At 61.6% G+C, this 27,947-nt stretch overlaps 2 protein-coding genes across 2 annotated transcripts in view; one reads left to right on the plus strand and one right to left on the minus strand.

The window, feature by feature from the left end:
* Nucleotides 1-13,949, plus strand: part of CSPG4 (chondroitin sulfate proteoglycan 4) — a 29,191-nt gene extending 15,242 nt beyond the window's left edge. Inside the window, exons 3-10 of the mRNA XM_032990399.2 lie at nt 55-3,636; nt 3,938-4,417; nt 4,861-5,037; nt 8,904-9,102; nt 9,321-9,455; nt 9,619-9,773; nt 10,645-10,828; nt 11,196-13,949. Coding sequence (XP_032846290.2) covers nt 55-3,636; nt 3,938-4,417; nt 4,861-5,037; nt 8,904-9,102; nt 9,321-9,455; nt 9,619-9,773; nt 10,645-10,828; nt 11,196-13,105 — 6,822 coding nt within the window. The 3' untranslated portion in view covers nt 13,106-13,949. The remainder of the gene's footprint in view (nt 1-54; nt 3,637-3,937; nt 4,418-4,860; nt 5,038-8,903; nt 9,103-9,320; nt 9,456-9,618; nt 9,774-10,644; nt 10,829-11,195) is intronic.
* A 9,069-nt stretch (nt 13,950-23,018) lies between these two features.
* On the minus strand, nt 23,019-27,923 carry SNX33 (sorting nexin 33). The gene is made up of 3 exons (XM_042803986.1): nt 27,774-27,923; nt 25,415-27,306; nt 23,019-23,846 (listed from the first exon to the last, which is right to left on the minus strand). Exons 2-3 carry the CDS (start codon nt 26,853-26,855, stop codon nt 23,593-23,595), a joined length of 1,695 nt encoding a protein of 564 aa, XP_042659920.1. The 5' UTR covers nt 26,856-27,306; nt 27,774-27,923; the 3' UTR covers nt 23,019-23,592.
* Nucleotides 27,924-27,947: the final 24 nt, after the last annotated feature.

Consider the following 27,947-nt stretch of genomic DNA (forward strand, 5'->3'; position numbering starts at 1 on the left):
CGCCGCAGACACCACCTCGCCTGAGCTGAGCGTTTGCCACGTCCTTCCCTGCAGGCCAGGCTGCGGCTGGGCTCGGAGGAGGTGACGCTGCAGTCCCCAGCAGAGCTGCAGCTCGGTAACCTGGCGGTGCATGATGTGGAGCTGCTGGTGGAAGATGGCAGGATGACGCTGACCATCGACGGCCTCTTCAACAGCTCCGCGGACATCACAGGGCCCGTACGGGAGCTGGACATCCAGCACGGCCTCTATGCCGGTGGGACAGGCAGCCTTGACCTGCCGTACCTCGCCGAGGCCAGCTCACCCTTCAGAGGTTGCCTCCACTCAGTGACATTCAACGGCCTGGATGTCCTCTCCCCTCTGTCCTCTGATGGCAGCTCCAAGATCTTCCACCGGGTGCAGGAAGGGTGCAGCGCGCAGTTCTCTGCAGAGCCCGAGGACCCCTTCGGGTTCCTGGGGCCACACTCCTACATCGCGTTTCCCACGTGGGACGCGAGGGAGGAAGCGACCATCGAGTTTGTGATAACGACGAGCGCCACCCAGGCACCCCTCATCTACCACGCGGGACTGGAGAATGACTTCTTCTACCTGGAGATCTCCAACGGGCGCCTGAGAGGGTTTGTTGAGAAGGGGAATGGCATCATCGTCCTGCACAACAATGTCTTCATCAGCGACGAGCAGCAGCACTATGTCAAAGTCTACACGGACATCCATAAGTTTGAGATACTGATAGATTACTACGCCTCATCCACATCCAACCGGGGCATCAACAACTACCTGGACCTTCAGGGAAACCTCTTCATTGGAGGTATGAACGAAAAAGCTTTGCAAAGGCTGAGGGAGCATCATCTTTCTTTCATCTCGGTGTGGACCGTGACCAACAATTCGTTTGTTGGCTGCTTGGAGGACCTGCGGATAAACCTGCAGAGGAGGAGTCTGCAAGATGCCGTGATCACGAAGGACATCACATCAGGCTGTGGAAAGCCAGAGCACTACTGGGACTATGATGAGGCGTACGAGCAGGATGAGGCACCCACCTCCCCACCTCCAGATGTCTGGTCGGGAGCACCGGGCCTGGTGGCAGAACCGTGCCGGCCAGACAACAGCTTCCCACCCGCCTTCGCCAACATCAGCAGGCTGCTGCACGTCAGCCCCCTCATCGTCTCTGAAGGGGGCACGGCCTATCTGGAGTGGAAACACGTCCAGCCAACGGTTGACTTGAGCCTCGCCAACATCCGGCAGTCCCAAATCCTCTTTAGCATCACCAACGACCCCAGGCACGGTCAGCTGGAGCTGGACATTCCCGGGTCCAGGAGCAGAAGGAAGTTCACCTTGTTGGACATTGTGAATCGGAAAGTCAGATACGTCCACGATGGCTCCGAGGGGCCCATGGACCAGCTGATGCTGGAGGTGACAGTGACTGCCCAGCAAGGGGTCCCAGAATGCTTGCGGCAGGGGCAGATGTACCTGCTGCCCATCATGATCAACCCCATCAATGATGCCCCACAGGTGATCTTTCCCCACGGGAACCACATGACAATCCTGAAGCACACACGGAAACACCTGACCACAGACGTCCTGCAGGTCCTAGATGATGACACATCCTGTGATGACCTCGAATTCCAGCTGCACGGTGGCCAGCAGACGGAGGAGGGTTACGTGGAGTATGACTTTCACCCTGGAGTGCCCATCGAAGAGTTCTCCTGCAGGGACCTGGAAGCAGGCAACGTAGTCTACGTGCACCAGAGCGGGACAAACTTACAGCTCACCTTGCAGGTGAGCGACGGCACAGTCCCAAGCCCCATTGCCACCCTGAGGATCCTCGCCATTGACCCCGACATCTGCCTGCGCAACAACACCGGCCTCTCCGTCTCCCAGGGAGGGGCTGCACGCATTACCACGGCCAACCTGTCAGTGGAGACAAATGCAGTGAAACAACGGGTTGCCACCCTGTACGTCCTCACAGAGCCCCTGAGGTACGGTGAGGTACAGAAGCAAGGGAGCATGGGAGGGGAATGGAAGAAAGTCGAATCCTTCCACCAGCAAGACCTGGAGCAAGGGCGCATCCAGTATTTTAGCACAGACTCGGAGCACCGGCTGGAAGATGTGGTAGAGAAGCTGAGATTCGAAGTTCAGGTGGGGCAGAAGGTCTTGCAAAACAACACCTTTCTCATACAGATTAAAAGAGCCACCATTAAGATGAGGACCATGGTCCCCCTCCAGATGAAGAACAAGCGGCACAGAAATATCACCAGTAAGGAGCTGGAGGCAATGTTAGAAGACCCAAACTCTGCCCCGGTCCCCTTCCACTACGTGATAATCCAGGCCCCCAAAAAGGGAAACCTGGAGCTGCTCGGCAACAGGCTGACCGAAGGCTTTGGATTTACCCAAGATGACCTGCAAAGAAACCACCTGAGCTACAGCGTGACCATCAGGAACTCTCAGCAAGCCGAGGACGCCTTCCAGTTTCGCGTCCGCGCCGGCGAGCAGCACTCTCCCGTCTATACCTACACAATCAGTATTGGCGGGGACCCTGATGCACCAGCCTTGACCAACGTCCTCCTGACTGTGCCGGAAGGAGGGCAAGCCATCATCTCCAAGGACCACTTGTTTGTACAGAGCATGAATAGCATGGACTACCTCTACGAAGTGATTGAGGGGCCAGCACACGGGAGGCTGGCCTGGGCTGCGTCCCACGGCTGGGCCTCCAGAGAGGAGATCACGGAGTTCACCAACGATGACATCCTCCACCGCCGGCTGCTGTACCAGCACGATGACTCCGAGACACTGGAGGACGACATCCCCTTCGTAGCGATCAGGCAGGGCGAAGGCAGCGCAGAGCCTGATGCGGAGGAGGTGAGAGGTGTTTTCAGGGTCTCCATCCAACCCGTCAATGACCACACCCCGGTCCAAGTGGTGAACAAGGTCTTCAGCGTGGTGCGCAATGGGCAGCACCTGCTGACGACAGATGACATCGCCTTCACCGACAAGGACTCTGGCTTCTCCGACACGCAGCTGGTGCTGGCAAGGAAGGACATTTTGTTTGGCAGCATCGTGTCCGTCGATGACAGAAGCCAACAGATCTATCGGTTCACACAGGATGACTTGAGGAAGAAGAAGATCCTCTTTGTCCATTCAGGGGCTGACCGGGGCTGGATCCAGCTACAGGTCTCAGATGGCCTCCACCAAACCACGGCCCTCCTGGAAGTGCAGGCGTCAGACCCCTACATCAAAATAGTCAACAACACCGGTCTAGTCATCCACCAAGGGAGCCGAGGGAGCATTGACTCTTCTGTCCTCAGCCTGGAGACCAACATGGACATCAGGTCAGACGAAGAGATACGGTTCCTGATAATGACCCCCCCAAGGTGGGGGACTGTGCTGAGAGGGGAGCAGCCGGTCATGGCTTTCTCCCAGAGGGACCTGCTAGCAGGAGAGATCTCCTACCACCACAACGGGAGCAGGAACACCCGGGACGAGCTCCAGTTCACCGTAGAAGCGAACGAGGTGGTGGTGGAGGACACGCTGGCCATCAGCGTGTTCTTGGACACCCATCCCAGCCCCCTGCACATAGTCAACCATAAGGAGATACACGTCTTCCAGGGAGAAGCGGCTGGGATCAAGGAGGAGTACCTATTGGTGAGTATCCCCCTTTTCCAGTCATTCCCCAAGCCCGCATCACTTCCCTGGCCACCCAGCCAGGACTGCCACAGGCGGGACACCATTTTACACCCACCTGCCCGGAGCAGAGGACTCGTGCCCATGTCAGGCTTTGCCCAGGGGCAGAGAGGGTGGTTCTAGCACGGCCTCAGCAAGAAGGTGACTCTTGCAGCTCATCCCACAGCAAACCCTCGGGAGATTGCACAGCGGTGGGCTGTGGGGCAGCCCAGCCTCGCAGGCACCAGCCCCCCACTCATTCCTTTGTCCCACACACTCCCAGGTGGCCCACGAAGAGATCCCTCCCCAGGACATAGTCTACCTGGTGAGCAGCCCGCCGGCCTCCGGCTTCCTGGCGATGCTTCAGCACGGCCGAGACTCGAACGAGCAGCCCAGCCTGGACCCCATCCAGTCCTTCACCCAGGAGGACATCAACAACGGCAGAGTCCTCTACCTCCACTCCAAGCTGGAGGAGGAGCGTGACCGGTTTGTTGTGGACATCACGGCCAGTGGTGCGGACCCGCTGGAGGGGGTGGTGGTGAGCCTGGCCGTGCTCCCCATCACCATCCCCCTGGACGTCCACAACATCACGGTGCCGGGAGGTGGCTCTGCTACCCTCTCCACAAGCATCCTCAGCATCCCCAACGCCTACTACACGGCTCTCGGCGTGGAGTTCAGGGTGCTCGAGCCCCCCCGGTTCGGCACCCTCCTAAGCAGCGAGCGGCCCGAGGACGGCGGGCTGCACGGCTTCACCTGGAGCGAGGTATAGCAGCCAAGGGAGCCCACTTGCCCACCACGCTGCTTTCCCAGGGGGATTGGGAAGAGCCTTGGGGGTGGGCTCCAGCCCCCAGCAGCACGGGGAGGGCTGCAGGGCTCCTCTCCCCATCAGAGATATTCACTCTCTGGGTGGAGGGGTTTGGGGTGGCGGGTTTGCCCTGCGGGCAGGGCGTGCATCAGCCCCCAAGGTGTGTTTAAACATCCCTGGGGCTACTGGGGAGGGGGGGGGGGGGGAATACAGGCAGAGCACTGGGATCCATCCTGTGGGGATCCCTGTCTTCATGCGGGGTCCATCCCACAGGGCTGGCCCAGAGCAAGTGGTAGGTGGCCAGCTTACTCCCTCCTCCCAGGCTGGCACACAGGTCCCCTCCCCAGCGGGGCTGGTGGCCCGTGTCCTCCCAGGAGGGTCACCCAGCCCCTGGCCCGCAGGTGGAGAAGCAGCGGATCCAGTACAGGCAGGATGGTCCCCGGGCCCAGGCTGACAGCTTCACCCTCCTGGCCAACGCCTCCGAGATGGACCGGCAGAGCCAGCCCAGGACCCTCTTCGTCACCATCCTGCCCCGCAGCTCCAAGGGGCCCCAGCTGAGGGTCAACGCCGGGCTGCAGGTGAGGGGGGGGGGGGGGGGGGGGATGCCACGGGGATGGGCAGCCACCCCAGCAAAGCCTGGGTGCTCAGCGCTAAGACACACGGGGCGGGGGGGGGGGGGGGGGGGGGGGGGGGTGTCGCCACCCCACTGTGGGGACCCCACGGGACCCACTCCGAGCCAGGTCACGCACCTCCGAGAATTCGAGCCCAGCAAACGCGGGGTGCAGACCAGAGGCCGGTGATGGGCTCCCGCCGAACGGAGGCGGTTTCCCGGCGGGGCGAGGCTTTGCAGGAGGCGGAGGGCGGGCTGTCCTCCCCCCTCCGCCCCCCCGTCCCTCCCCACCGCCGATGCTGAAACTGTCCGCAAGGTGGGAGCATCGCCCCGCAGCAGCGCTCGGTCCCTCCCGCACCCCGGGCTCGGCGGCGCCGCGATGCCACGGCGGCGGGCGGGGGGGCGGGGGGGCGGGCAGCGGCTCCCCACCGCCCCTTTTCCGAGGACGGGCAGCCTGCTCGCCCTATCCCAGCTCCCGGAATAACCCCTGCGAGCCCGAAGAGCAGCTTGCCCGGGTTTCAGCAGCGCAGATTGGAAATTATTCATTATTTCGGCGGCTTTCCCACCTCTCCCGATGTAAAGTCAGAAGCAAATAGGTCTCACGTGCTGCTGAAATCCCACCTGCTTCAGACACCTCCCTGCTCCGTTCAGGATCACTAATGCAAAATCGCAGCAAAGAAATTATTAGAAAGCATGCAGGAGTGCCAGCCCAGCAGAATCATTCCCCCACCATCACTCCCCAGGCTATCCTCACCCATCTCAGGATTTCTCCCAGGCTGGCAGCAGGGAAAGCAGCTCCTTCCATTGGGATCATCGTGCCAGGATCATCGCAGTGGCTTTGGGAGGGTTTGTGGGAGGAGATGCCCAAGGGGAAGGGTAAGAGCCCAGGGCCAGGCAGCCCCAGAGGCAGGGAGAGGAGCCAGGGCTGCCCAGCAAAGTTTGGGGGGTGCCCCCCATCCCCAGGAGCCCTAGCTCTGTGCCTGTCTCAGTTACAGCCCAAGAAGCTCAGCCCCCCCCTCACAGCAAATCCCTTCAGGTGGTGCCTCCAGGATCTGCCCCAGCTGTGCCAAAATCCCACACTCCTGACAGAGAAAGGTCAATCCTCGGCTGCTGGGCCGACAGCAGCCCCTCGTCCCTGCTCCAGAGGCCCAAAAGCCCTTCTCTGCTTGCCAAGGGCCAGCGCATCCCGAAAGGATCCCCTTGGCAGGGGACACAGGGAGATCTGTCCCCCAGCGCCACGCACTCCTGCTTGGGCCATGGGCAGATGCGGAGCTGGCCCTGTGCGAGGGGAGGAGGAGGCTCCCTCCCTGCCTTATTTTAGTCAGCCTGCTAGCCCAGTGATCACAAAGCACTTAGAGGAGCATATCCTTCCCTCCCAGCCACCATGCTAAAAAAAAAAAAAAAAAAAAAAAAAAAAAAATGGTGAAAAGAAAGAAAAAACTCCCAAAATAAACTCCGAGGCGGCGGTCCACCTGCTTTTCCATTGGGATCCGCTCCCTGGCCCTGGGAGGGGTAATCCCAGCCGCTCGGCTGCCCGCAGGGGGGGCTCCGGGGCCGGGAACGGCTCCCTGCTCCGAGCAGGAGCAATGCTAAAGCAACCCAGAGCTCAGGAGGGGCCCGGCCCTGCTTTGTTTGTGCTCTGGCGAGAGATGACTTCAGCGTTTAAAGGTCAGGCCGGGTCCAGGAGAGAGATTGCACAAAGCCCTCCTCTGCTGCCTATGCCTGCCAGCTCCGGGGTGCAGAGTCCACGCAGGGCTGGGGAGACAACGAGCAGGGTTCAGATCCCAAAGCAGAGCCCCCTGCGAAGGACCGGGCAGATTTGCCTCGAGCAGCGTTTTGGGTTGCATCAGGAGAAGGGATGGCTGGATGCCACTGAGGGAGAGGCTTTGCTGCTGCACCAAAATACACAGACACGCTCCCGGCGCTATTTCGCTGCCTCCCCGCGCGCTCTCCGGGAGAGCAGAGGCGACACGGAGGCTGAGCAAACATAATAAGCCGAGTAAGCGAGAGCAGGAACCGGGTGGAAGGCTTTAATAATTCAGAGAGGAGGGGGAGCAGGGTGAAGCAGGTCAGCTTCCCTGGCACGGGCTCTCGGCAGCGAGCAAAGCCACTCCAGCTGCCGTGTGTGCCCGTCCCCCGTGGGCAGCGATGCCCCAGGGCTGCCGATCCCCCCTGCCTGCAAACACCTCTCCGGGCTTTGACCATGGGGAGTTTTCCTTGGCACCAAGCCCTGGGTACGACTGCAAATTCCCCTGGTGCTGGAGTGACCTGGCTGTGGGTGCTGGGGAGGGAGAGCAGCCTAAAACCCACGGTGCACAAATGTGGCGGAGCAGCAGCTCCTGCTGCAAGGGCTTCAGCTCGTGTGTCCAGCAGCGCTTCCCCCATCCCGTCTCTCCAAAGCTGTGTTTTCAAGCCTGCCTCCCTTGGGGACTGCAGGGATTTCATTTCACTGTCGAGACCCACACCCACTCAAGAAATGTTTTGGGTTAGGCCAGCTGAAAACAGCAGAAAAGAGCTCATCTAACCCAGCACGGCCAACTGGGCAGCTCCTCCAGCGCCTGGGTGTTGTCTTGTGGGTTTGCAGGATGCGGGCCAGGCTCGCGATGCCGTGGGAAGCACAAGCTGCAGGAAGGCTCAGTCCACGCGCCCCGCAATTTTGGGGCACCCTGAGGGCAAAAGGCAGCTCTGGGGTGCGTGGGCAGAACCTGTCTGGCAGCGCAGGATTCATCCCCGTGGTTGGCCAAGACCGAGATAAACCGCAGGATTAAGATCTGGGGGGGGGGGGGGGGAAATTGTTGCCTCCAGCTGGAAAGGGGGGGGTGTCAGGGCTTTGGGGTGGCAGCGTCCCCGGGGGGTGGGTGGGCACCGTCGGGCGGAGGGGGAGGGCAGGGGGGGAGCGGCCCTGGGAAGCTTCGCAGTGGCCCTGAGCTGGGCCGCATGCTTGTCATTCCTGGAGGGTTTGCTGGGGCGGCTCGTGGCCTCGCTGCAGCCTTGCGAGGGGGCGGTGGGACGGGTGCGCTGCCGGCAGCAGGAGGGAAGAGAAACGCCCAGGCAGGGAGAGACGGGGCTGCGGTCATCACATCCACAGCCACGGCTCGGGGAGCGAGTTCATAGGAACATTGGATGGTTTGGGTTGGAAGGGTCCATTAAAGCCCATCTAGCCCAGCCCCCCTGCCGAGGGCAGAGACATCTTCAACTACATCGGGTTGCTCAGAGCCCCATCCAACCTGGCCTTGAATGTTTCCAAGGATGGGGCATCTACCACCTCTCTGGGCAGCCTGTTCCAATGTTTCACCACCCCCATTGAAAAAAATTTCTTCCTTATATCTAGTTTAAATCTACCCTCTCTTAGATTAAAACCATTACCCCTTGTCCTGTCGCTACAGGCCCTGAGTTCAGGGCTCGGGGATCCCACAAAAAGCCCTTCCCCTGCGGCGCAATGGGGAGAGACACATCAAAGGCACAGCCTCTGCCCCAGCCCCATGAACCGCGCCAGCACCATGCCTTGCTCTGTTTCCAGTGCTTGGGGAAACTGAGGCACGGAGGGGCGAGCTCTTGCCTCTGTCCTGCACACGCCGTGCAGACGCACGGAGCCAGTGGCACGGCATGTGCTGGCAAACACGGCAGCTGTGCAGGTTGATGCGGGGCTGGGAAGAGGCCAGATGACAGAGGCATCACCCCGCATGGGGACAAGGCGCCCTTGTTGGGCTGGGACGTGCTCAGGCACCCAGCGAAGCCGTTTGAGGAGGGACAAGGTCCTGAGCGGGCTGGGGAGGAGGGGAGAGGTGCTGGGGGCACCCCAGGGGGGGATTACAGCCTCTCCCTATCCCGCAGCTGCGGGAAGGAGCCACGGCTGCCATCGGCCCCCACGTCCTGAGCGCCGAGGACGAGGACTCCCCGGCGGAGGAGCTGACCTACTCCATCCAGCCCCCGGCCAACGGGAAGGTTGTGCTGAGGTCGGCGCCCAGCGCTGAGGTCCGGCGGTTCACCCAGGCCCAGATAAACAATGGCCTCATCCTCTTTGTGCACCAAGGTAGGGCAGGGCTGAGGTACCCCAGCACCCCTGCATCACCCCCCGCCCAAGGGAGAGGACACCCCAAGCGGGGACACAACCGGAGGGGAGAACTGGGCCCCCCCAGCACAGGGCCTGCTGACCCCATCACACAGTACCCTGGTCCCAGCCGCGCCAGGTTAATGGGGGGCTGCAGCCCCCTCTGCCCCCATATGTGCCCAGCTCTGTGCTTTCCGCAGGGCCCCTGGATGGCGGCTTCGCCTTCGACCTGTGGGACGGTGAGAACCTGTCTCCTGGGCACTTCTTCCTCGTCAGGGCCCAGAGAGAGCCCCTTATCAGCCTGGCCAAGAAGCAGAGCCTCACCGTCTGCCCAGGTGGGTTCAGGCACATTCCCCATCCTCCCAGTTCAATGGCAAACGTGGCCCTTGGACCCTTCCACCACCCGCTGCCTGAGCGCTGCCGAGAGATGCCCGTGGCAGAGGCTGCAGGTGGGTGGTGAGGCGATGGGTTGAAGTCTGTACTGGACGTGTTTTCCAGGTTCCCTGCAGCCCATCACCAGCCAGAACCTGCAGGCAGTGAGCAACAGCCCCTCCGGCTCCGCCGCTCTGTACTACAGCATCGAGCAAGCCCCGCACCTGGGCAGGCTGAGCACCTCCCTCGGGGAGGAGATCAGGAACTTCACCCAAGCTCAGGTTAGCTTTCGCCTGCCCCAGCCCCCCCAGGATCCTGAGGCACAGCCCTCCGTCAGCCCCCACTACAGCTCAGGGGTCCCAGCCTGACCCCCCCGCTGCCACCACGGGCAGAGGCGCCTGATCCCTGGCAGGAGGCAGAGCAAGGCTGCAGTCACGCCGTGACTTTCCCAGCTCTGCCAACGGCTGCTAAGAGGGATTAAGGCCCAGCAGCAGCTTTACCACAGCCACCAGCCTTGGATTTCAAGCTGGAGGAGGCTCAGGGAGTTATAATCCCCCTTTTCTCAGGCTACCTCCCTGCCGCAGATCCAGCCATCCTGTCTGCTGCCTAAGGCAAGAGCCAAGCACAATGTTTTCAGCCCTGCTCTGAGCAAAGCCTTGCTGCCCCCCTTCAGCCCCAGGGCCAGGCTTTTGCAGAGCACAGCAAAAAGGCTTATTTCTAACCATCGCTCAGAAACGAGGAGCTCTGCCCACCCTGCAAGGTCCCCTGTGCTGTGCTCACCCTTGGAGGAAGCCTGGCCCAACTCTTGGAGGATGCTGAGTGAGCTCAGCCCTTCTTCTGAGCCTCAGTTTCCCCCATTTCTGAACAGAAACATCCTGGCAGAGAGGCACCGTGAGCACTTGATGGTGGCTACCATGCCGTGGCTGGTGATGATCCCCATTTCTTACCCAATTAGGGCTTGGCTGCTCCTTCCTGGAGCTGAGGGTGCACACATCGGCTCTAGCACAGAGTCACCAGGGCTCGCCCCTGGTGCTACAGTGCCCATCACGCCAGAGATGAGACAGATGCACCCATCTCCCACACAGCATCACCCACGCTAGGTATTTATTTTTCCATCTAGCAGAGCTCATTGAGGTTATTTTTTATTTTTAGGTGGACAGCGGGTTGATTTTCTACCAGCACGAGATGCCAGAGAAGCCCTTCTGGCTCGCCCAAGATGCTATCCGCTTCCGTGTTGTTGCTCCCACGACCATCTCGGATTCCTTCATCCTCCTCGTGCTGATCTCCTTCGAGGCCAGGTGTCCCCAGCGCTCGACTCAGCTGTGGAGAAATGCAGGTAAAGAAGGAAGGGAGAAGCAAGGGACAAACAAGCCAGGCTGGAGGATTTTGCAAACTTCGGGAGCGCTTGTTTGTCTGAAGACACCACTGTGCAATTTTCCACGGTGACCCAAGCACGAGCTCTGATATTATGTCAAGCAACATCTAAAGTTGCATCCATCCTTTTGCTGGCTCGCTGCGCAATTCTTTCCTCCATCATTTTACCAAACTAACACGTCCCAGTTGCATTCTCATCCCTCTCCATTTCTTTTCAATCCTCCTTTTTCTGCTCTATCTTGCTCTCATTGGGTCTGCTCTCCTCTCCAGCAGATCCCGGCCCTTCCCAGGGATGACAGACTTTTGGGTTTTTCCTTTTCCCCCCCCAGGTCTCCAGCTTGCAAGGGCTCAACGGGCCAAGGTCGGCACCTCGGTGCTGGATGCCTCCAACCTCCTAAGTCAGATCCCGGTCCCCGAGAGGGCTGCACAGGATGTTGTCTTCCTGGTGACGGGGCTGCCGGCTCACGGGCAGCTCTTGGTGGCTGGTGTGCCCCTGGAGAGGTCACGGCCATTCTTCCTGCAGTCAGACCTGGCCACAGGACGCCTGGCGTATGCCCATGGTGGAGACAGCATCTCTGAAGACCATTTCAAATTTAAGGCTTGGCTCCGGCCCCGGGCGCAGCAGTCCATCCGTCCTCCGCAGGAAGGGGTGGTCATCTCTGAAGCTTTCAACATAACGGTGACCAGCAGCAGCAAGCCACCGCAGGTGGTGAGGCGGCAACAAGTGCTGCAGGTCCCACCAGGCTCCGTGGTGACCTTGTCCCAGGAATACCTGGATGTAGCAGAACCATCGGTGTTCCCAGAGGAGATGGTGTACAGCGTCCTCCAGAGACCTCCTGCTGGCCACCTGGCCAACACACGCAACCCACGGGAGCCCATCAACCGCTTCACCCAAGCCGATGTCAACGCAGGCCACGTGGTGTTTGTTGCCACCGGGAGCCATGGCCCGGGGTCCTTAGCCCTGAGCCTCTCCGATGGCCACCACCCACCCACCCTGACCTCACTGGAGGTCCAGGTGCTTCCTGCAGCGAGCACCGCTGCCAGCCCGGTGCTGCTGGAGGTGCCCCAAGACCTGAACAGGGCCTCCATGTCCCACCATCACCTTCTGGGAGCCACAGAGCTGGGGGCAGGCAACGCCCTGTACAGGATCACCAGGGACCCAAGGTTTGGCCAAGTGCAGGTCAACCGAAAGCCATCGCAGGGCTTCTCGCAGAAGCAGCTGGACCGCGGGGAGGTGACATTCACCTTCACTGACCTCACCTCCCCCGAGGATGACTTCCAGTTCCTCGCCATGTCGCGGGCAGCAAACAGGACCGGGGTGGTGAACGTGACTGTCCGCGCCTTGGTGAAGGCTCGGCCGGACAGCGTGTGGCCCAGGGGCACCACAGCCCTCCTGGACACCAGCGTCCTTGACGCCAGCGAGCTGGCCAACCACACCAAGAGCATCCCAGTCTTCAAGATCCGCAGGGCTCCCCGTGCCAGCCGCCTCGTGAGGGTTTCCAGGGACCCGGGACAACCCACCACCCTGATTGAGACCTTCAGCCAGAGCGAGCTGGAGCAAGGGCTGGTTGGGCTGGAGGTGCTGGATGCTGGAGAGACCGACCAGCCCCTGCAGAGCGATGGCTTTGTCTTTGAGCTGGCGGCCACTGGCAGGCCACCGGCACTAGCATCCCTGGGGTACAGCATTGAGCCCTACAACGCCTCGAAAGCCTACGGCATCACCCTCCTCACGGCCCCCCTGGTCCCCTCGCCCCCGGTGCCCCAGCCCCGGGGCACGGTACGGAGCAGCCCCAATGCCAGCGAGCTGGGCTTGCCCCCCACCGCCTGGCTGGGCCCCGGTGCTACCACCAGCCCCAGCCCCGTGGAGGGGGGCACCTTCCTCAGCTTCATCGAGGCCAACATGTTCAGCATCATCATCCCCATCTGCCTCATCTTCCTCCTGCTGGCCCTTATCCTGCCCCTGCTCTTCTACCTGCACAAGCGCAACAAGACGGGGAAGCACCACGTCCAGGGCACCCCCTCCTCCAAGGCCAAGAACGGGGCTGTGCCGGACCAGGAGACCTTCCGGAGGACGGACCCCAACCAAGGCATCCCCCTAACGACTGTCAACACCCTGGAAGGCAAGGGTACGGGTCCCCCGCCCCAGCGCACAGGTCCCGGGGCGCCGCCGGACCCCGAGCTCCTCCAGTACTGCCGGACTTCCAACCCCCCCTTGAAAAACAACCAGTACTGGGTGTGAAGGGCTCATGCGCACGGGGGCATGAGACCACCTGGGGGTCTGGACCCTCCCAGAGCACCACCGGCCACCTCCTCCCAGCTCTTCTCCTCCTCTTCCCTGGGAGCTGGCATCCTGCAGACGCAGGAGGGCCCTGGGGATACAGGGGCTGCCGGTCCAGCCCACCCGGGAGCCCCAGGTCTCCAGGTGGCTTTGGGCAGGGGAGGGGGGACATCGCATAAGCAAGTGGGGGCAGGCAAAATGCCTGAGCATCCCTGGGGAACCCTGACTTCGGGTGCTCATTTGGGCCACCCAACAGTGGCCACCATGCTGGAGGGGACCTGACAGCACCGGTCCCCACCGAGCCACCCAGGCGGGTCCGGTGGTGGCTCCTCCGTGGGCAGCACTGACCTCCACGGGGGTGTTTGCCACAGCTCTTGGCGCAAGAGGGAGGATGAGGAGCAGCTTGCGCTGAGTCAGGCTGGGGATGAAGCTGCCTAAATCCCCCAGGGCTAGGCGGGCTGAGACACTGGAGCAGAGGCTCGGAAAAAACCCTGTGGCCAATGCCAGGGGAATTTAAGAGTCCCCACCCACTTGGAGAAAAAAAAAAAAAAAAAAAACACCAAAAAACCCCAAACTCCCCTTGCTCTCTGCCTGCTTGCCGTGTGCTTCATAAAGCAGATTGCACCGAGCCCCGGGGGGGGGTTGCACAACAGGTAGGATGCCCTCGGCGGGGAGGGATGGCAGGCGCTCACCTGGGCAGCGCGAAACCGGAGAGGGGAGCGGAGAACCGGAGCCAGCGCGGTTTTCCACTGTATACTCCAGTACGGCAGAAGTAAACAGAATAAAGTGCCTTTTCCGAGGTGCATCACCGTTTTCGTAAGCAGTCCCCCTTGCCAGGCCTGTTTTGAGCCCAGTGAGCTGCCGAGTGACATTTGGTGGTAATGGACCAAATTCCAGGCTCTTGCTCAAATTTTCCCCAGCCTGGAGTCCTAAAAACTTAAATAGAAATTCTCTGAGGAAGAGGAGAGGAAAAACTGAGCGCTGAGCTCAGGATGGGACCCAACAATAATACCCTGCGTTGCTACAGCTGGGAAGCTCATCACAGGGCACATCCCGCTCTCGCAGCACCGATGGGAAGCTGAAATGAGACCCCAGGGGCCATGGGGGATGTTTTATTTGCACCTCCCTCACTCAGGGGAAAATCCATCCCACGCTCCCCCCCAGACCAGCACCCCCGGGGCGGTCCCACTCCAAGGCTGGGATGTTTGCTTGGAGCACGCCGGCAGTTTTCCTGGCTGCCTTTATGGTGCCAAATGTTTGCCGAGCGGTAAATCGCACATGCCCCGCTCCAGCACGTCCCGCCGGGCACCCACAGCCCTTGGGGTGCAGGCAGCCCGTCCCGTGTCCCCCCAGCCCCGACCTGCCCCACAGCACGGGCGAGACGGGGCACGGCGGAGGCAGCCCCGGCACCTCCGAGCCCTCTTGGCCCGAGGCAGCCCGTGCCGATGGGTGCCAAGCCTGCGCACTGCTGCCTCCTTCCCCCCCTGAAACCTCCCCACCTCCAAAATCCTCCTCCTGCCTCATCTGAAGGGTTAAAAAGAAAAAAAAAAAAAAAAGTTTCCTTCTGCTCAGAGGCAAATCGCAGCCTCACTCCTCTGTAAAATGGAGACGGTGTGACCGGGCTGCCCGTGCCACCTCTGAGCTTGCTGGGGCGGTGCTGCTCCCAAAAAGTTGAGATGACATCTCCCTAGAGAGCAGAGGAAGTGCCACTGCCTTCCTCCCTCTTCCAGGTCGCAGCTCTGTGCCTTCCCCCATCACATTCAAACAGGCACAGTCATTATCTTTGCTAAGTACGTACCCCCCAGCAAGGGATGGAGGTTTGCAGGGAAGCCGGCGGCATCCACTGAGGGCCCCCTTGGAAGCATCCGCCGTGTTTTCCTTTTGAATGATTTTCGCCTCGCACTCGGGGATTAAATGGAAGGAACGTGGCCTATTTTGTAAGGAGCGCTGAAAGCGAAGATGGTTATTTTTAAGGCTTGCAGTTGTATTCCCGCTGCTGGGAAACATCCACTTCCTGAGGTCAGGGGAGGACAGGCAGTAACCTGGAAAACGCCAGTGCGGATCGCGGCTCTCCGGGGCCAAGCTCTGCTGGCAGGGTTTAGACCCTGAACAAAGCTGGTGGCTCCGCTTGGGTTATTCAGGGTTTGCAGCAGGATGGCTGGGGCAGGATCAGGCCCAGCCTCGGTGCTGCCCACCACCACCCACCTGGGGAAGGGCTGAGGGTCCGTGTGGGCTCCTGCCCCGGGCGCAGAACAGACAAACCACAACCCAAACAAGCTCAAAAGTTTCCTGGCCAGGCCCTTTGGCTTCCCTGCATCGGGAGTCAGCACAGCACCTCTGCCTCCCCCAGTGCTCCGCGGGCTCTGTGCCTGGCCAGGGCACAGCACCACAGCTGCCTGCTCACGCAGAGGTACAGCCCCCCTCCTCCTCACCCCAGTTTGGGCCAGAACCACTCTGATCCAGGAGGTTTTGGGGGGTGACAGGAGCTGGGCTTCACCCTTCCCTGCTGAGCTGGTTTTAAAGCTTGCAAAGGTTTAGGGAAGACCACAGACTGGTTTGGGTTGGAAGGGACCTTAAGGACCATCCAGTCCCACCCCCTGCCCTGGGCAGGGCCCCCTTCCCCCAGCCCAGGGGGCTCCCAGCCCCGTCCAACCTGGCCTTGAACCCTTCCAGGGAGGGGGCACCCACAGCTGCTCTGGGCACCCTGGGCCAGCGCCTCACCCCCCGAACAGGGAAGAATTTCTTCCATGTATCTCATCTAAATCTCCCCTCTTTCTGTTTATAAGCGTTACACCTCATCCCATCCCCACCCCCCTGACCCAGAGTCCCTCCCCACCTTTCCTGTCCCCCCTTTAAGCCCTGGGAGGCCGCTCGAAGGGCTCCCCGGAGCCTTCTCTTCTCCAGGCTGAACCCTCCCAACTCCCTCAGCCCGGCCTCCCAGGGGAGCTGCTCCAGCCCCCCCAGCACCTTCGTGGCCTCCTCTGGCCCCGCTCGAGCAGCTCCGTGTCCTTCTGCTGTTGGGGGCCCCCGAGCTGGCCCCAGCACTGCAGGGGGGTCTCCCCAGAGCGGAGCAGAGGGGGAGAATCCCCTCCCTGGCCCTGCTGCCCCCCCTGCTCTGGCTGCAGCCCAGGGCACGGGTGGGTTCTGGGCTGTGAGCTCACGGTGCTGCCTCACGGGCAGTTTTCCCCCCACCAACCCCCCCAGTCCCTCTCCTTGGGGCTGCTCTCCAGCCACTCCTCGAGGGCCCAGCCTGGGTTTGTGCTGGGGATTGCCCCGACCCCCGGGCAGGACCTTGCCCTTGGCCTTGTTGAACTCCAGGAGGTTTGCCCGGGCCCCCCTCTCCAGCCTGCCCAGGTCCCTCGGGATGCCATCCCTGCCCTCAGCGTGTCCCCCACCACACAGCTCGGTGCTGTCGGTGAACTTGTGTGGGTGCATCGATCCCACTGTCCGTGTCACCGACAAAGATGTTAAACATGATACTGACCCTTGATACTGGCCCTGAGGAACGCCGCTCGTCACTGCTCTCCACTTGGACATCAAGCCGCTGACCGCAACTCTGAGATGCTTACAGCTGGTCTGCCAGATGTGCTCCCCTGCAGTGGGCCAGGTGTGCACAGCTGGCTGACAGGATCCAGCTGTGCCCGTGAACTCACATGCCCTATTTCCAGGGAGCTGATGCCAGGTCTGCCCCCCCAGCACCTCCCCACCTCCTGCACCTACAGCCACTGATGTTTCCCCAGGCTGGGCACACCCGGGGTGTCTCACACCCACATCCCTCCTCTGCCTTCTACCCCTGGTTTTAAACCAAGAAAAGCCACCCAGAGCAAGACTGCTGTCCCTGCCCCAGGACATTCTTGCCTCAGAGCCATTTCTTCTGCAGCACCACCAGCTGAGTCCCCTGGCTCACCCCAGCCCAGAGCTGCAAGCAGGGAACCTGCACCCATGGTAGGATGCAGGTCTCCCCCAGTCCTGCCATGGGAGAGGGGGGGGTCACGGGTGGGTGCTGTCCAAGAAGGACATGTCCCTGCTCCTGGTGCCAGGGAGGCATTGCTGTGCCCAGCTGGTGAGTGCAGAGAAATGCAGGGTTGGGGTGAAGTGGGGACGTGGGGTGTGGGAGCACCAGCGGGGGCAGAAGAGGGGCTGTACGAAGGTGCTGAGGGCAACTGGATCAACAGGTCATCAAGACTCCCATAGAGCTACATGCAGCTTCTGAGAACACCTGAGTCAGGTAATAAAAGGCGGGCCAAGAGGAGAGCCAGCCCACAGCCAGGCTAAAGCAAAGCCTCAAGTAGGGTAGCAGAAAGCAGGGCAAGAGCCAGAAGACACCCAGATACAGAGACAAAGGACATTGAGCAAGTTGTGGTGACTCACAGAGGTGTGACAGGATGGAGATGACAGACCATACCTGCCACCACCTCCTAAATGCTAGGAAGAGGCATGTCAAAAGCAAGGACTTAACCAAGCAGAGCCACCCAGGAGGTACGAGGAAGACTTGATAGCTGGTGTCCCTTGTCCTCTGTGCCACCTCCAGACAGCCTGAGGTGACCACCTGGGTAAACGCATCTCAGTGCCTCACCACCAGATTATCCAGGCAGTCACACAGGGGCAAAAATGACAACAAGCTTCACTTCTGTTCTTAATTAAGAAGTCACCCTTGCGTTCTCTAAGCCCTAGAAGCTGGGAGTTTCCCCTCCTCCCCTGGGAAGGTCCCCAAGTGGGCACGGCAGGGCCAGGCTGTCCCCAGCTGTGGGGAAGGGGCACACTGAAATGATTCTCTGCTGCAGAGTCCAGCCTGGAAGCAGCAAGGAGAAGGGAATAAGAGCGATTTTCCCCTGCCATTTCCTCAGCAGACCCACAGCACCTTTAAAGCAGCCAGAAAACCTTCTCTTGAGTTACCCAATTCCTGCCCCCCCCCTCCCTGGCAACCTGGCCCTGCCCTGTGCTGGCTACGAGTCCAAGCGCTGCAGCAAAGCAAAGCTTCCCCAGGCCACATATAACTGCCACGGAAAGAGAAAAGGGGACCATAGCCCCATGACCATCTCTCAGGTACCATATCTGCAAGCAGGCTGGATCCAACACCCCTTCTGGGTTAATAACGATACCAGCATTGTGGTACCAGTTCAGGGAGGGGCAGCACTGGGCAGGAGCTGAGGACACCAGGGCTCCCAGTTGGGGAGGGACACGGAGCAGGAGGGGAGTCTGCCACGGCTCCGGTGACAAGAACCATTTTCCAAGCACCTATTCAAATGCAAATAATAGGCCAAACAGGTTTCTTTCAGCATCCACCCAGAGCAGATAGGATCATTTGGCTTTGAAACCCTCCCCACAGGCTTTAGCCATGCAAACGCAGGGCTTCAAACACAGGAGGGACTTTATTTTTAGTCAAGCTTCGAGCCAGCACACCCAAGCCCTGCACATGAGACTGGCACCCATGGAAGCATTACGTCCCCAGCCTCCAAACTCCTCCGCTGCTGTGGCCCACCACAGGCTGCAGGGCCTTGTGACAGCATCATCCACCTCGCTCCTGGGGACAGAGGCACAGCGAGCATGAACCCCCTGAGCTCACGCGGGCAGCCCCCCTTTGTTTTGGGAAGGCAAAGCACAGTCCCAGGCCTCCTGCCTCCCTGTCCCCATCCCAAAACCTCCCTGGCAGCTCTCACTAGTCCTAGAAGATGCTCGGGGAGCCAGGAGGAGCATGCTGGGTTCCCCTCGGGGGGCACAGGTCATGCTCCCCGATGGCAGGCATTGAGGAGAGGTCTCCAGGAGGTCCTACCTGGGAAGGCAGGACACCTATTCCACCCGAGGCGGGTGAGGGACCTGACGAGGGGTGGCCAGGTCCTCCCAGGAGCCGCCCCACATAGGAAACACAGAGCTAGACCTCAGACTGGCTGCTGAGCAGCGTGACGAGGCTCAGCACCTCCGCTCGGCTCTGAGCCGAGCCCAGTGCCCTGGGAGCACTCTCTGCCTGCTACGTGCCTGCCTGACTCGGGCAGGCTGCGCCTGCAGAGCAGGCTGGGCTGGCAGCCAGCCCGGCAGGACCGGGGAGAGCCTGGGGGGAGAGCAGGCTGCAGGCACGTCACCCTGGGAGCACCTCACCGGGGGTCAGACAAGGAGCCCATGCAGGAACAGGGCTGACCCCAGGACTCTGGCATCCCCCCACCACCTTGCCCACCCCAGATAAAGCTTCCCAGGCCCTGGCAAGCAGAGGAAAGGATGAAGAGATGAAGAACTGGACTCCAGAAAGCATCCTCCAGGCAGCTGCTGCCTACTATGGCTCTCCAGCCTGGCTGCTGATTTAAATTCAAGCCAGATTGAGCCTATCCTCCATTTCCACACCCAGCAACTCCAAGGCAGACAGACAATGACGGAGGGACAACCACATCCCAAGAGCCCGGGGCTCTCCACCCCTCCTGCAAAAACAACACACCCAGAGACACAGCTCCCCAGCAGCACAGAACCCACCTCCCCCCCACACCCCGGGAACAGGGAGACATGACCCATCCTGGCACAGGGCCTGCCCCAAGCATCACCCCAAGCTCTAGCCAGGGAGGGGATGGGACACCCAGCCCTTTGCAGAGCACCAGGGGAATGAGGAGGGCTGGTAAACCCCTGCTGCAATTCAAGGTGGTTTCACAGCTCATTCCCCTAGTAGAGGCACTGCTGACCTTCCCCCCCCCCCCCCCCCCCCCCCCCCCAATAATTGCCCCAGGCTGGGAGCAGGAGGAAGCATTTATAGCTACAGCCAAGGGAACCAGCTGGTGCTTGTTGCCTTGCCTGGAGGAGCCGAGTCAGGGTCACGCTTTGGAAATATTTGAGAAGTGCAGTGATTAAGAGATCCGAGGCGGCAGTCTGAGCTGTCTGCCTCTGCCCCCGGTTCGCTGCCGCCCTCCCCTGTGCGAGGTCTTGCTCCTCGGTGCGAGCACACGCTCGTCCAACCTCCCAACACGGCAGGGATGGGTCTGGCTGGGACCTTGCAGCCATTTCGGGCACCAAAATCCCACTCTTCTCCATCCCCTGCTGCCAGCCCCGACGAGCTGGTGTGACTCTGCTTCCCACTCCCCGTTGGCAGCTCTGCCTCTCCAACGCGCTCGCTAAGAGCTCCGGCAGCCTAGCGTGCCCGGCAGGCCTGATCCTGCCCGGCTGCCCCGCCGGGAGCTGCACCCCCCTGCTCCCCTTTGCCACGGGGAGGAGCTGGGTTGGGCCGCTGGGCTTTTTTGGTGTCTCATCCCAAATTGCTGAGCACTTGGGGCTGATGGGGGGCACCCGTGGTGAACCTCTGATCAGCAGCTCCGCTTATCCCAGCTGCCGGGGCAGGAGGCACCCAGCACATCCCCAGCCTCCGCCTGCTCAGCTGGTCCCCGCAGGACCCCGGCAGCTTCTGCACCCAGGAGGGCGTCCTCCCACCCCAGGGCACCCAGCCCTAGGCCAGTCTCGGGGGGCACACTGCGGGGGACACACCTTCAGGGTTGGTTTGGCTGTGGACGTGGCTCATCCCACCGAGCTGAGCCTTCCTGGTCTGGGGGATACATGGGCATGGGTTGGGTATAGCTTGTCCCTACTGCCCGCTGACCTGGCCTGCATATAAACCTCCATCTCCCAGAGGTCAAACTAAGGATGCTGGCTTTTTTTTTTTTTTTTTTTTTTTTCCCCACAGTGGGGAGAGGCCCAAAGGGAAGAAGACAAGCGCCCCTGGAAGCCACTCTCCGGAGCAGAGGCAGCGATGGGCTCTCCTGTGCCAGCTTCGGTGCTCCCCAGGGAGGATGCGCCAGCCCCCACCGCCGCTGCCACCTCCCCACCCGGCTGTCGTGCCGGCGGGGCTCGTGCTGGTGCCTTGGCCTTGGCTTTCCCACGCAGGAGCAGCCTTGGGAAGCGGGAGGAGGAAGCGGACCTGCCCCGTGTTCCCGGCGTTTCCTCTTGGCCCTGCGCGCCCCAGGTTTTTTTTTTTTTTTTTTTCCTTCTTGCGGTGACCCTGAGTGGGAGCAGCGAACAGCCTGTGTCCCAGATAAGGGCAGCAACCAAAACCACTGGAGCACGGGGAGCACCCCCAGCCCGGCTCCCCAGCACCACCGTGGGTGCCCACCCAGCGGCGGGAGCACTGGGGCAGCCGCTGGGATGCTCAGAGCCGGTTCCATCCTCCAAACCTCGGTGCTTTCCTTTTGTGGGATGCCGTCAGAGGTGTGGGGGGCACCAGGAGGATGCTTAATCCCCCCGCCCAGCCAAAGCAGACCCCAAAACGCCCGCCTGCAGGCGGAGAGGGCTCCAGCCACTCGCTGCCAGGCAGCGGAGGGAAAAGGCAGGAATGTTAATGGGAAGCAGGTTTTCCCAGCCGATGGGTTTGCCATGCCAAGCCAGCCCGGGGAGCATGGTCCAGACATGGGGGTATGCGGGGGGGGGGGGGGGCTGGTGAGGCACAGAGACCTTTGTGAGTGCCAAAGGACCACAGAGAGCACAGGTCTCAGTTGGGGAAACTGAGGCACGGTCTTCTGAGGGGGTGCACGCAGCCCGCAGAGACCCTGTCCCCGTCCCCATCCCCATGCCAGGATGCTGGAGCGGAGGACAAGCTCCCCGGGGAGGTGGGACGTCTCCCCGCTCCGGTCGCACACCCTGTGAGCAGAGGCGGCTCTTTGCAGCGTCCAGCCTCTGCCGAGGGTGTGACCGGCCTGGGTTTGGGGCCCAAATCTGCAAGCGTTTATCAGGGTGGCTCCGAGGAGGATTAATTCCTTCGCCTGGGCTGCACGCACCCCTCTCGACACTGCTATCGGCTCTCCCAGGTCCTTGTCCCTCCCAAATCTGTCTGCGGGGACATCCCGAGGACCGTGCTGCAATGGGGGACCCCGGCCAGGGCTCAGCCGGGACTGGGGAAGCTGGGATGGAGCAGCTGGGTGCCAGCACAACCCCGCCGGCTGCTTGCGGTGCCGGAGGCTGGCTGCCCGCCCGGGGACGGGGGTGACAGGCTCCAACCCCGTGCCCATTGTGCTCCCGAGGGAGAGCAGGCAGCAGCGGGGCTGGGGGGGGTGGGGGGGTGGGAAGGGACAGGCTGTCCTGCCCAGCATCTGGCCTCAACACGGGGCCAAGGCAACCTCGGTCATCCAGTGCATGGCCAGCGGGGCTGGGACGGTGCCTTAACCCCCGCGGGGGTTCGGACGGGGGTTTGCTGTCCTATTCCCATGGCTGCTGCCACTGGAGGAGCTGGGGCGGGCTGGGATGGGATGGGATTGGGGTGGGCTGGGGTGAAGGGGACCCGGGATGGAGGAGGAAGCGCGTCCTGCCTCCGGCTGCATTTCGGTGCGCTCATCCCCACGGGCTGGGGCCGGGGAGGGCTCTGGGAGGACGGAGCGCAGCCCGCCGCATTCCCAGCACCGCTGTTATTTTGACAATACCCCGCCGGCCTGCATGCCGGGGCTAATTTTAACCCTGGAGCCACGCCAAGCCGGCCCTAACTTTCCTCGCTGTGGTTTATCCCAGCCATTTCCCTTCAAAAACAAGGCCCCCGTGCCAGCCCCGCTGTCTCCCCAGGCAGCGGCACGCTGCCCTGGGTCCTGTCCCATTGGGCTGGGCAAAACAGGGCAGGATTTGCCCCACGGAGGGTTGTCTGGAGAGCAGGAGGGAGGCTGGTGTGGTGTGTGTGTGTCCCCAGCGCTCAGCCCCCCGCCGCCCACGGCACGGGGATTTTCGGAAGCTGGCTGGGAGCTGGGGGATGCTCGGATGCAGAGCCTTGCCCAGAATCCTGGAGTGGCTCCGTTTTCCACAGACATCTCTTGGAAGGAGGTGGGTGTTTTTTCTACCGACAATTTTATTGAAAAGGCTGTGTTTTTTTTTTTTTCTTTTTTTTTTTCTCCCTTTTCCCAGTCAACAGCCATGCTTGAGAAAGAGATTTCCCTTTGCCTCTGTGCATCTATTTAAAAACTGATTGGTAAAAATGCTGCAGAAACATTTGCAAAAAATGGAAAATATTGAAAATATCTCGTGACAAAAAAAAAAAAAAATCATTCTCTTCCAAATAAAGATCTTCTCTTTTTTTCCATCAGAAAAGCTTCTAGTGTGCAAAATGTCGACCGCTTTGATTTCTTCTCGCAGCGGGCTGGGATGCACCCACCTCTCTGCTCCAGGAGGATGGGTTTTCAGAAAGCTAAAAATCACTGGGCAGAGATACCGGCACCGCTACCTCCACGTCCGTCTCTCTTGTGACCCCCCCGCGCCCCTGCCAGACCCGCGGCAGGGTGAGAGGTCCCCAGGGAAAGCGGAGGCACGGCCAGCCCACGGGCGAGCCCTTCCCCACAGGACCGCAGCCTGCCCGCCCAGGAAGGCAGGGGAAGAAATCCCAAAGGTATTTGGTCACTAGCGTCATGAGTTCCCGTTCGTTCTCAGCCCATCACAAACAGAAGGAGGTTTCTGCAAGGCTGCGGATAGAGAAGTGCGTAATTTCGGCGTGGCAGCAAGCGGAGGCGTTAGAGGTTGTCGTACATGCGCAACGTCTTCTCCAGCTGCTGGCTGACGCGCTGGTAGAAGACGATCTGCTGCCTTAAGTAAGACTGCATCATCCTCTTGAAGTCGGCCACGCGCCGCTCGTGGAAGTGGTTCATCTCGGCTTGCAGGGCGAAGCCCACCACGCGGCAGCGCTTGCGGATCCCGTCCGCCTCCTCCTGGTCCATCCTGCCCTCGTCGCTCATCCGCTGGCTCTCCTTCACCTTCGCGAAGGCGCCTGGCGAGGCAGGGGGAAGGGTGAGAGGCTGACGGATCCGTGCGACCCTCCAGTCCCATCGCCCTCCGTGCTGGAGCCTTTTCCCTCTCGGACTCCTTTTCCACCCCGCCCCTGGGCAGTCAGCCTCACATTTAGCAGGAGGTTTGGGGGGGCCGGGCTGCTGGAGGGCTGCGACTCAAAGCTCGGGGCGCGAAGCTGACGTGGGGCAGTGCTGTCACAGCCACGCGCCCCGGCCAAGCCTGCCCTGCAAATGGTCGACGTCGCCCCACGGATGGGGGTCGGGAGCAGCCCTGGGAGACCCCAGCCCGGGACGCAGTGAATCGGGGCGCGGGAAGGGCGTGCGGTGCCGGCTGGAGCTCCGCTGGGAAAGCATCTCCCTCTCCCCGGGGCGGCTGATGCCCTGACACCAGTTTTTCCCCCTCCTTCTTTTTATTTTTACAGCTCGGTTTCGAAAGAATCCTGCCTGGCTCCAGCCCTGCATTCCTCCCCCCGCATTAGCACTGAGGCTCTTTGCCTGAAAACAGGATCTGGCCCGCAGCTCCCAGGGCTTTATTTCCCTCTCCTTGCCCCTTGCCGGGAACACCGGACCCGGGGTTACGGTGCTCCCGCCGCGCCAGCCTTGCTCCCAGAGGAGAGGAGGAGGAGGAGGAGGAAGAAGCAAAGGTTGGAGGCCAAATCCTGCCTTCCGCTCTGCCCACGCGGCCTCGCTTCCGGATGGGATCCAGCCCCTCTTCACCCGCCGCGGTAAACAACGCGGGGAGGGAAAGGCGAGGAAGCGGCCAGGGCTGGATCACATCCTCCCCTTCCCCCTCTGCCGTCCCAGCCTCCCCCGGGGATGCGGAGCGATGCACGGACACCCCCGGGTGCTCGGGCACGGACAGCCCTGGCTTCACCCTGGGGAAAACATCTCACCCCTCAAAATCCGGGGACTCCGGCACGGGTCTCCCCTCCCCGCTGCAGGCAGCCGGGCCGGGAGGAGTGTGGGGACTTCGGCCCCACTCCCACACCCGGCTCCCTGTGTGCGTCACAGCCCCGCTGCGTGGGTGCGAAGGGACACCCAGCCCCGCCTGCCCGCTGCCCTCCCCCAGAAAGGGCAGAGCAGACACCTCTGGCCCCCTCTAATCCTTCCTGATCCCCCCCCCGGAGGTGGGTGGGGATGCGAGGCAGCCTGGAGCCAGCAGCAATGGTGCTGGCTCCTGCTCACGGCTCGGGGGGAGCGATGCCTGCGCTGACCCCCCCCGGCCAGTGCTTTGGGAAGAAGTTATGGAGTCCACGGCGTCACCGGATTGAAAACCTGGTCCTGGGCTGGACCCAACAGCCCCAGCAGCCTTCTCCTGGGCTGGGGTGGCCGGGGAGGTGTGCCAGCAAGGACCACGCTGCCCCCCTGGGAGACACAGGCAACGGTCCCCATCTTCATCCCCAATCCTCATCCCAATCCTCATCCTCATCCCCATCCCCACCACAGGATTTCCTCGCTGCATCCCCGCCCCGCTCCCCATGCTGCTCCCACCCATGTGGGGTCACCATGCAGGAGGGGTCATCACCAGGGGAGAAGAAGCCACCCTTACCTTTCTGGAGGTGGATGATGTCTGGGAAGTTGGAGAGGAGCCCTTGGTACAAAGAGAGAGTGTCCAGCATGAGGAACAGGTCGTTCTTGGGCTGCTCGGCGAACATCTCCCCCACGGTCTCGTACGTCTTGCCGGTGTGGGAGATGGCGTTGTTGAGGGCGTCCGAGCTGTAGGGGGGGTCCATGTGGAAGGAGTGGCTGATGGCTTGGAAGGCATTGCCCAGCTTCTGGAACTCCTTCCGGAAGCCCCCCACGTGCTTGCGCACCAGCTCCGAGGCCACGTTGGTCAGCTGCAGGACGCTGTCGTCCATCTTCTTGCTGAAGGCCTTGAAGGCGTCCACGCGGTCCTCCACGTCCTGCAGGTCCTGGTGCTCCGTGGGGATCTGGATGGTGAGGAGGAAGCTGGCGCCCACCATCTCGTCCTTCTCCGCCCGGCGTTTGCCCAGCTTCCACTGCTTGTCGTCGCGGCAGCAGAGGAAGTGCTGGAAGCCCTCGTACTGGGAGAGGACGGGGTGGCTGGTCATATGGTCCATCCAGAGGATCAGCCGCCGCTTGCGCTTCTCGATGAAGTCCTCCTCGAAGCGCCCGGTGGCCTGCTTCTCGGGCAGGTGGGGCACCGAGATGACCGTGAACTTGTGCAGGAGGCGGTTGTAGAGCCAGTCAAAGTGCTTGTACCGCCGGTAGACGGGCGAGTTGATGTTGCTGGGGGTGAGCTTGTAGGAGATGTAGCTCTTGATGCCCTTGAACTTGGTTTGCTTGGTCGGGTCCTCCACGGAGCAGATGAAGGGGTGGGGGTTGGCCCTCCACTGGGGACCTTTGGAGCCCATCTCGATGCAGTACACCTCGGCGATCTTGGACATGAGGGGCACGTCGCCCAGGATGAAGGCTTCCACCCCCGAGCGGACGAAGCAGGAGAAGCGGTTGAGGTTCCTCCCCACCACGCTGCCCCTCTTGGAGGAGCTCATGCTGTCCTGCCTCTCCAGCGCCGGTTTGGGACGGTAACCGGCGTGCTGGTGGTGCCCGTACGCCGCCGGGTACTGCAGGCTGGGCGAAGGGTGCCCGTTGGTGCCCGGCGCGCTCCGGGGCTCCTCCACCACCGTGCAAGCATCGTCCCAGTCGTCCCAATCGTCATCATCATCATCCTCGAAACTGCCCTGGTAGGAGATGCCAGGGTTGGGGGGGGCTGTGTAAAAGGAGGAGTCGTGCCCGGGGGAGCCGGCCGGGCTGCCGGAGTAGTCCGTGTAGTTGGAGCCCGACCGGGAGCGGAGGATTTCGACGTAGGAGGCAGGGAAGAGGCCGGTCTCCCCGCGGCTGTTTTGGCCTTGCAACCACCCGTCCAGGGAGTTCTCGCTGAAGATGACGAGCTCCTCGTTCTCCTGGATGCTGATCTCCTCTTTGTTTTCGCTTTGGAAGTTGTAAAGCGCTCTGGCTTTCAACGCCATGGCCGGTCCCGGGAGCGGGGAGGGGGGGACACGGCGTAACACAATCCCCACGGCCAGAAAAAAAAAAAAAAAAAAAAAGCCCCCTCGGTGATACCGCAAGCTTGCTCGTCACCGGGGCCGCCCCGCACTGTGGGAAAAGGCTTGGCTGATTTCTCAGGAAAATAAAAAACGGCGAAGAAGAAATCCCTTACGAGGTGACGCCGTGGTCCGTATGTCCAAGCGACCCCCCCGATCCCAGCACCCCGGTTAAAAACAACATTCCCCGATCAAGCGAGCGGCGATTCCCCCACTCCTGCGGGATATAAACCCCGGCCGGACCAAGAGCCGGGCTCTGCCATGTCCACGCAGGTTTTATCTCCCCGGGACGCCGATCCCACGGTTTCACTTTCCAGAAGGAAAAGATCCGGCTGCCAGCGAGGAAATAAATCCAAAGCGACTTTTCTCGGGGCTCCTGTGGATAAAACACCCCGATTCCCTCCGTCCAGCGCCTGCCAGCCGGTGGGGGCCGGGAAAGCGCCGGGAATCGACCCCAAACCCAGCCCAACCTCCCGTGATCCCGGCCGGGGGGGATTTTGCAATTCCTTTCCGGGCCGGCTTTCCCGGGATTTGGTGGATTTTTTTTTTGTTGTTGTTTTGGTTCTTTTTTTTTTGTTGTTGTTGTTGTTGTTTTGGTTTGGGGTTTTTTTTGTTTGTTTGGTTTGGATTTTTTTTTTTTTTCCCCCCTCCCTGCAATCCGCAAATCCCAGGCAGGACGGCGGGGAAGGGTCCCCAAAGGCAGGGCAGCCCCGCGGCCGGTATCGGGGCCGCCCCCCCCCCCCCCTCCACCGCAACGGGGGCGCCCGGCGGCTGCCGGTGCCGCGGGAGGAGGGAGCGGGGAGCCCGTTCCGCCGCGCCCGGGGCCGGGGAGCCCGCCCTCACCGCATGGCCGGGCCGGGGGGGCCGCTCTCGGTACCGCCGCCCCGTTCCGGTGTCGGCGGCCGGTGCCGCTGCGCGATGTCGGTGCCGCTGCCCGGTGTCGGTGCCCGGCGTGCCCGGTGTCGCGGGGGGCTGTCCTCCAGCCTCCCGTGACGCGCGGCAGCGCCGAGCTCCCCG

Source organism: Tyto alba, unplaced genomic scaffold (genome assembly GCF_018691265.1).
Source record: "Tyto alba isolate M040663 unplaced genomic scaffold, T.alba_DEE_v4.0 Super-Scaffold_41, whole genome shotgun sequence".
In the NCBI taxonomy this organism is placed as follows: Eukaryota; Metazoa; Chordata; class Aves; order Strigiformes; family Tytonidae; genus Tyto; species Tyto alba.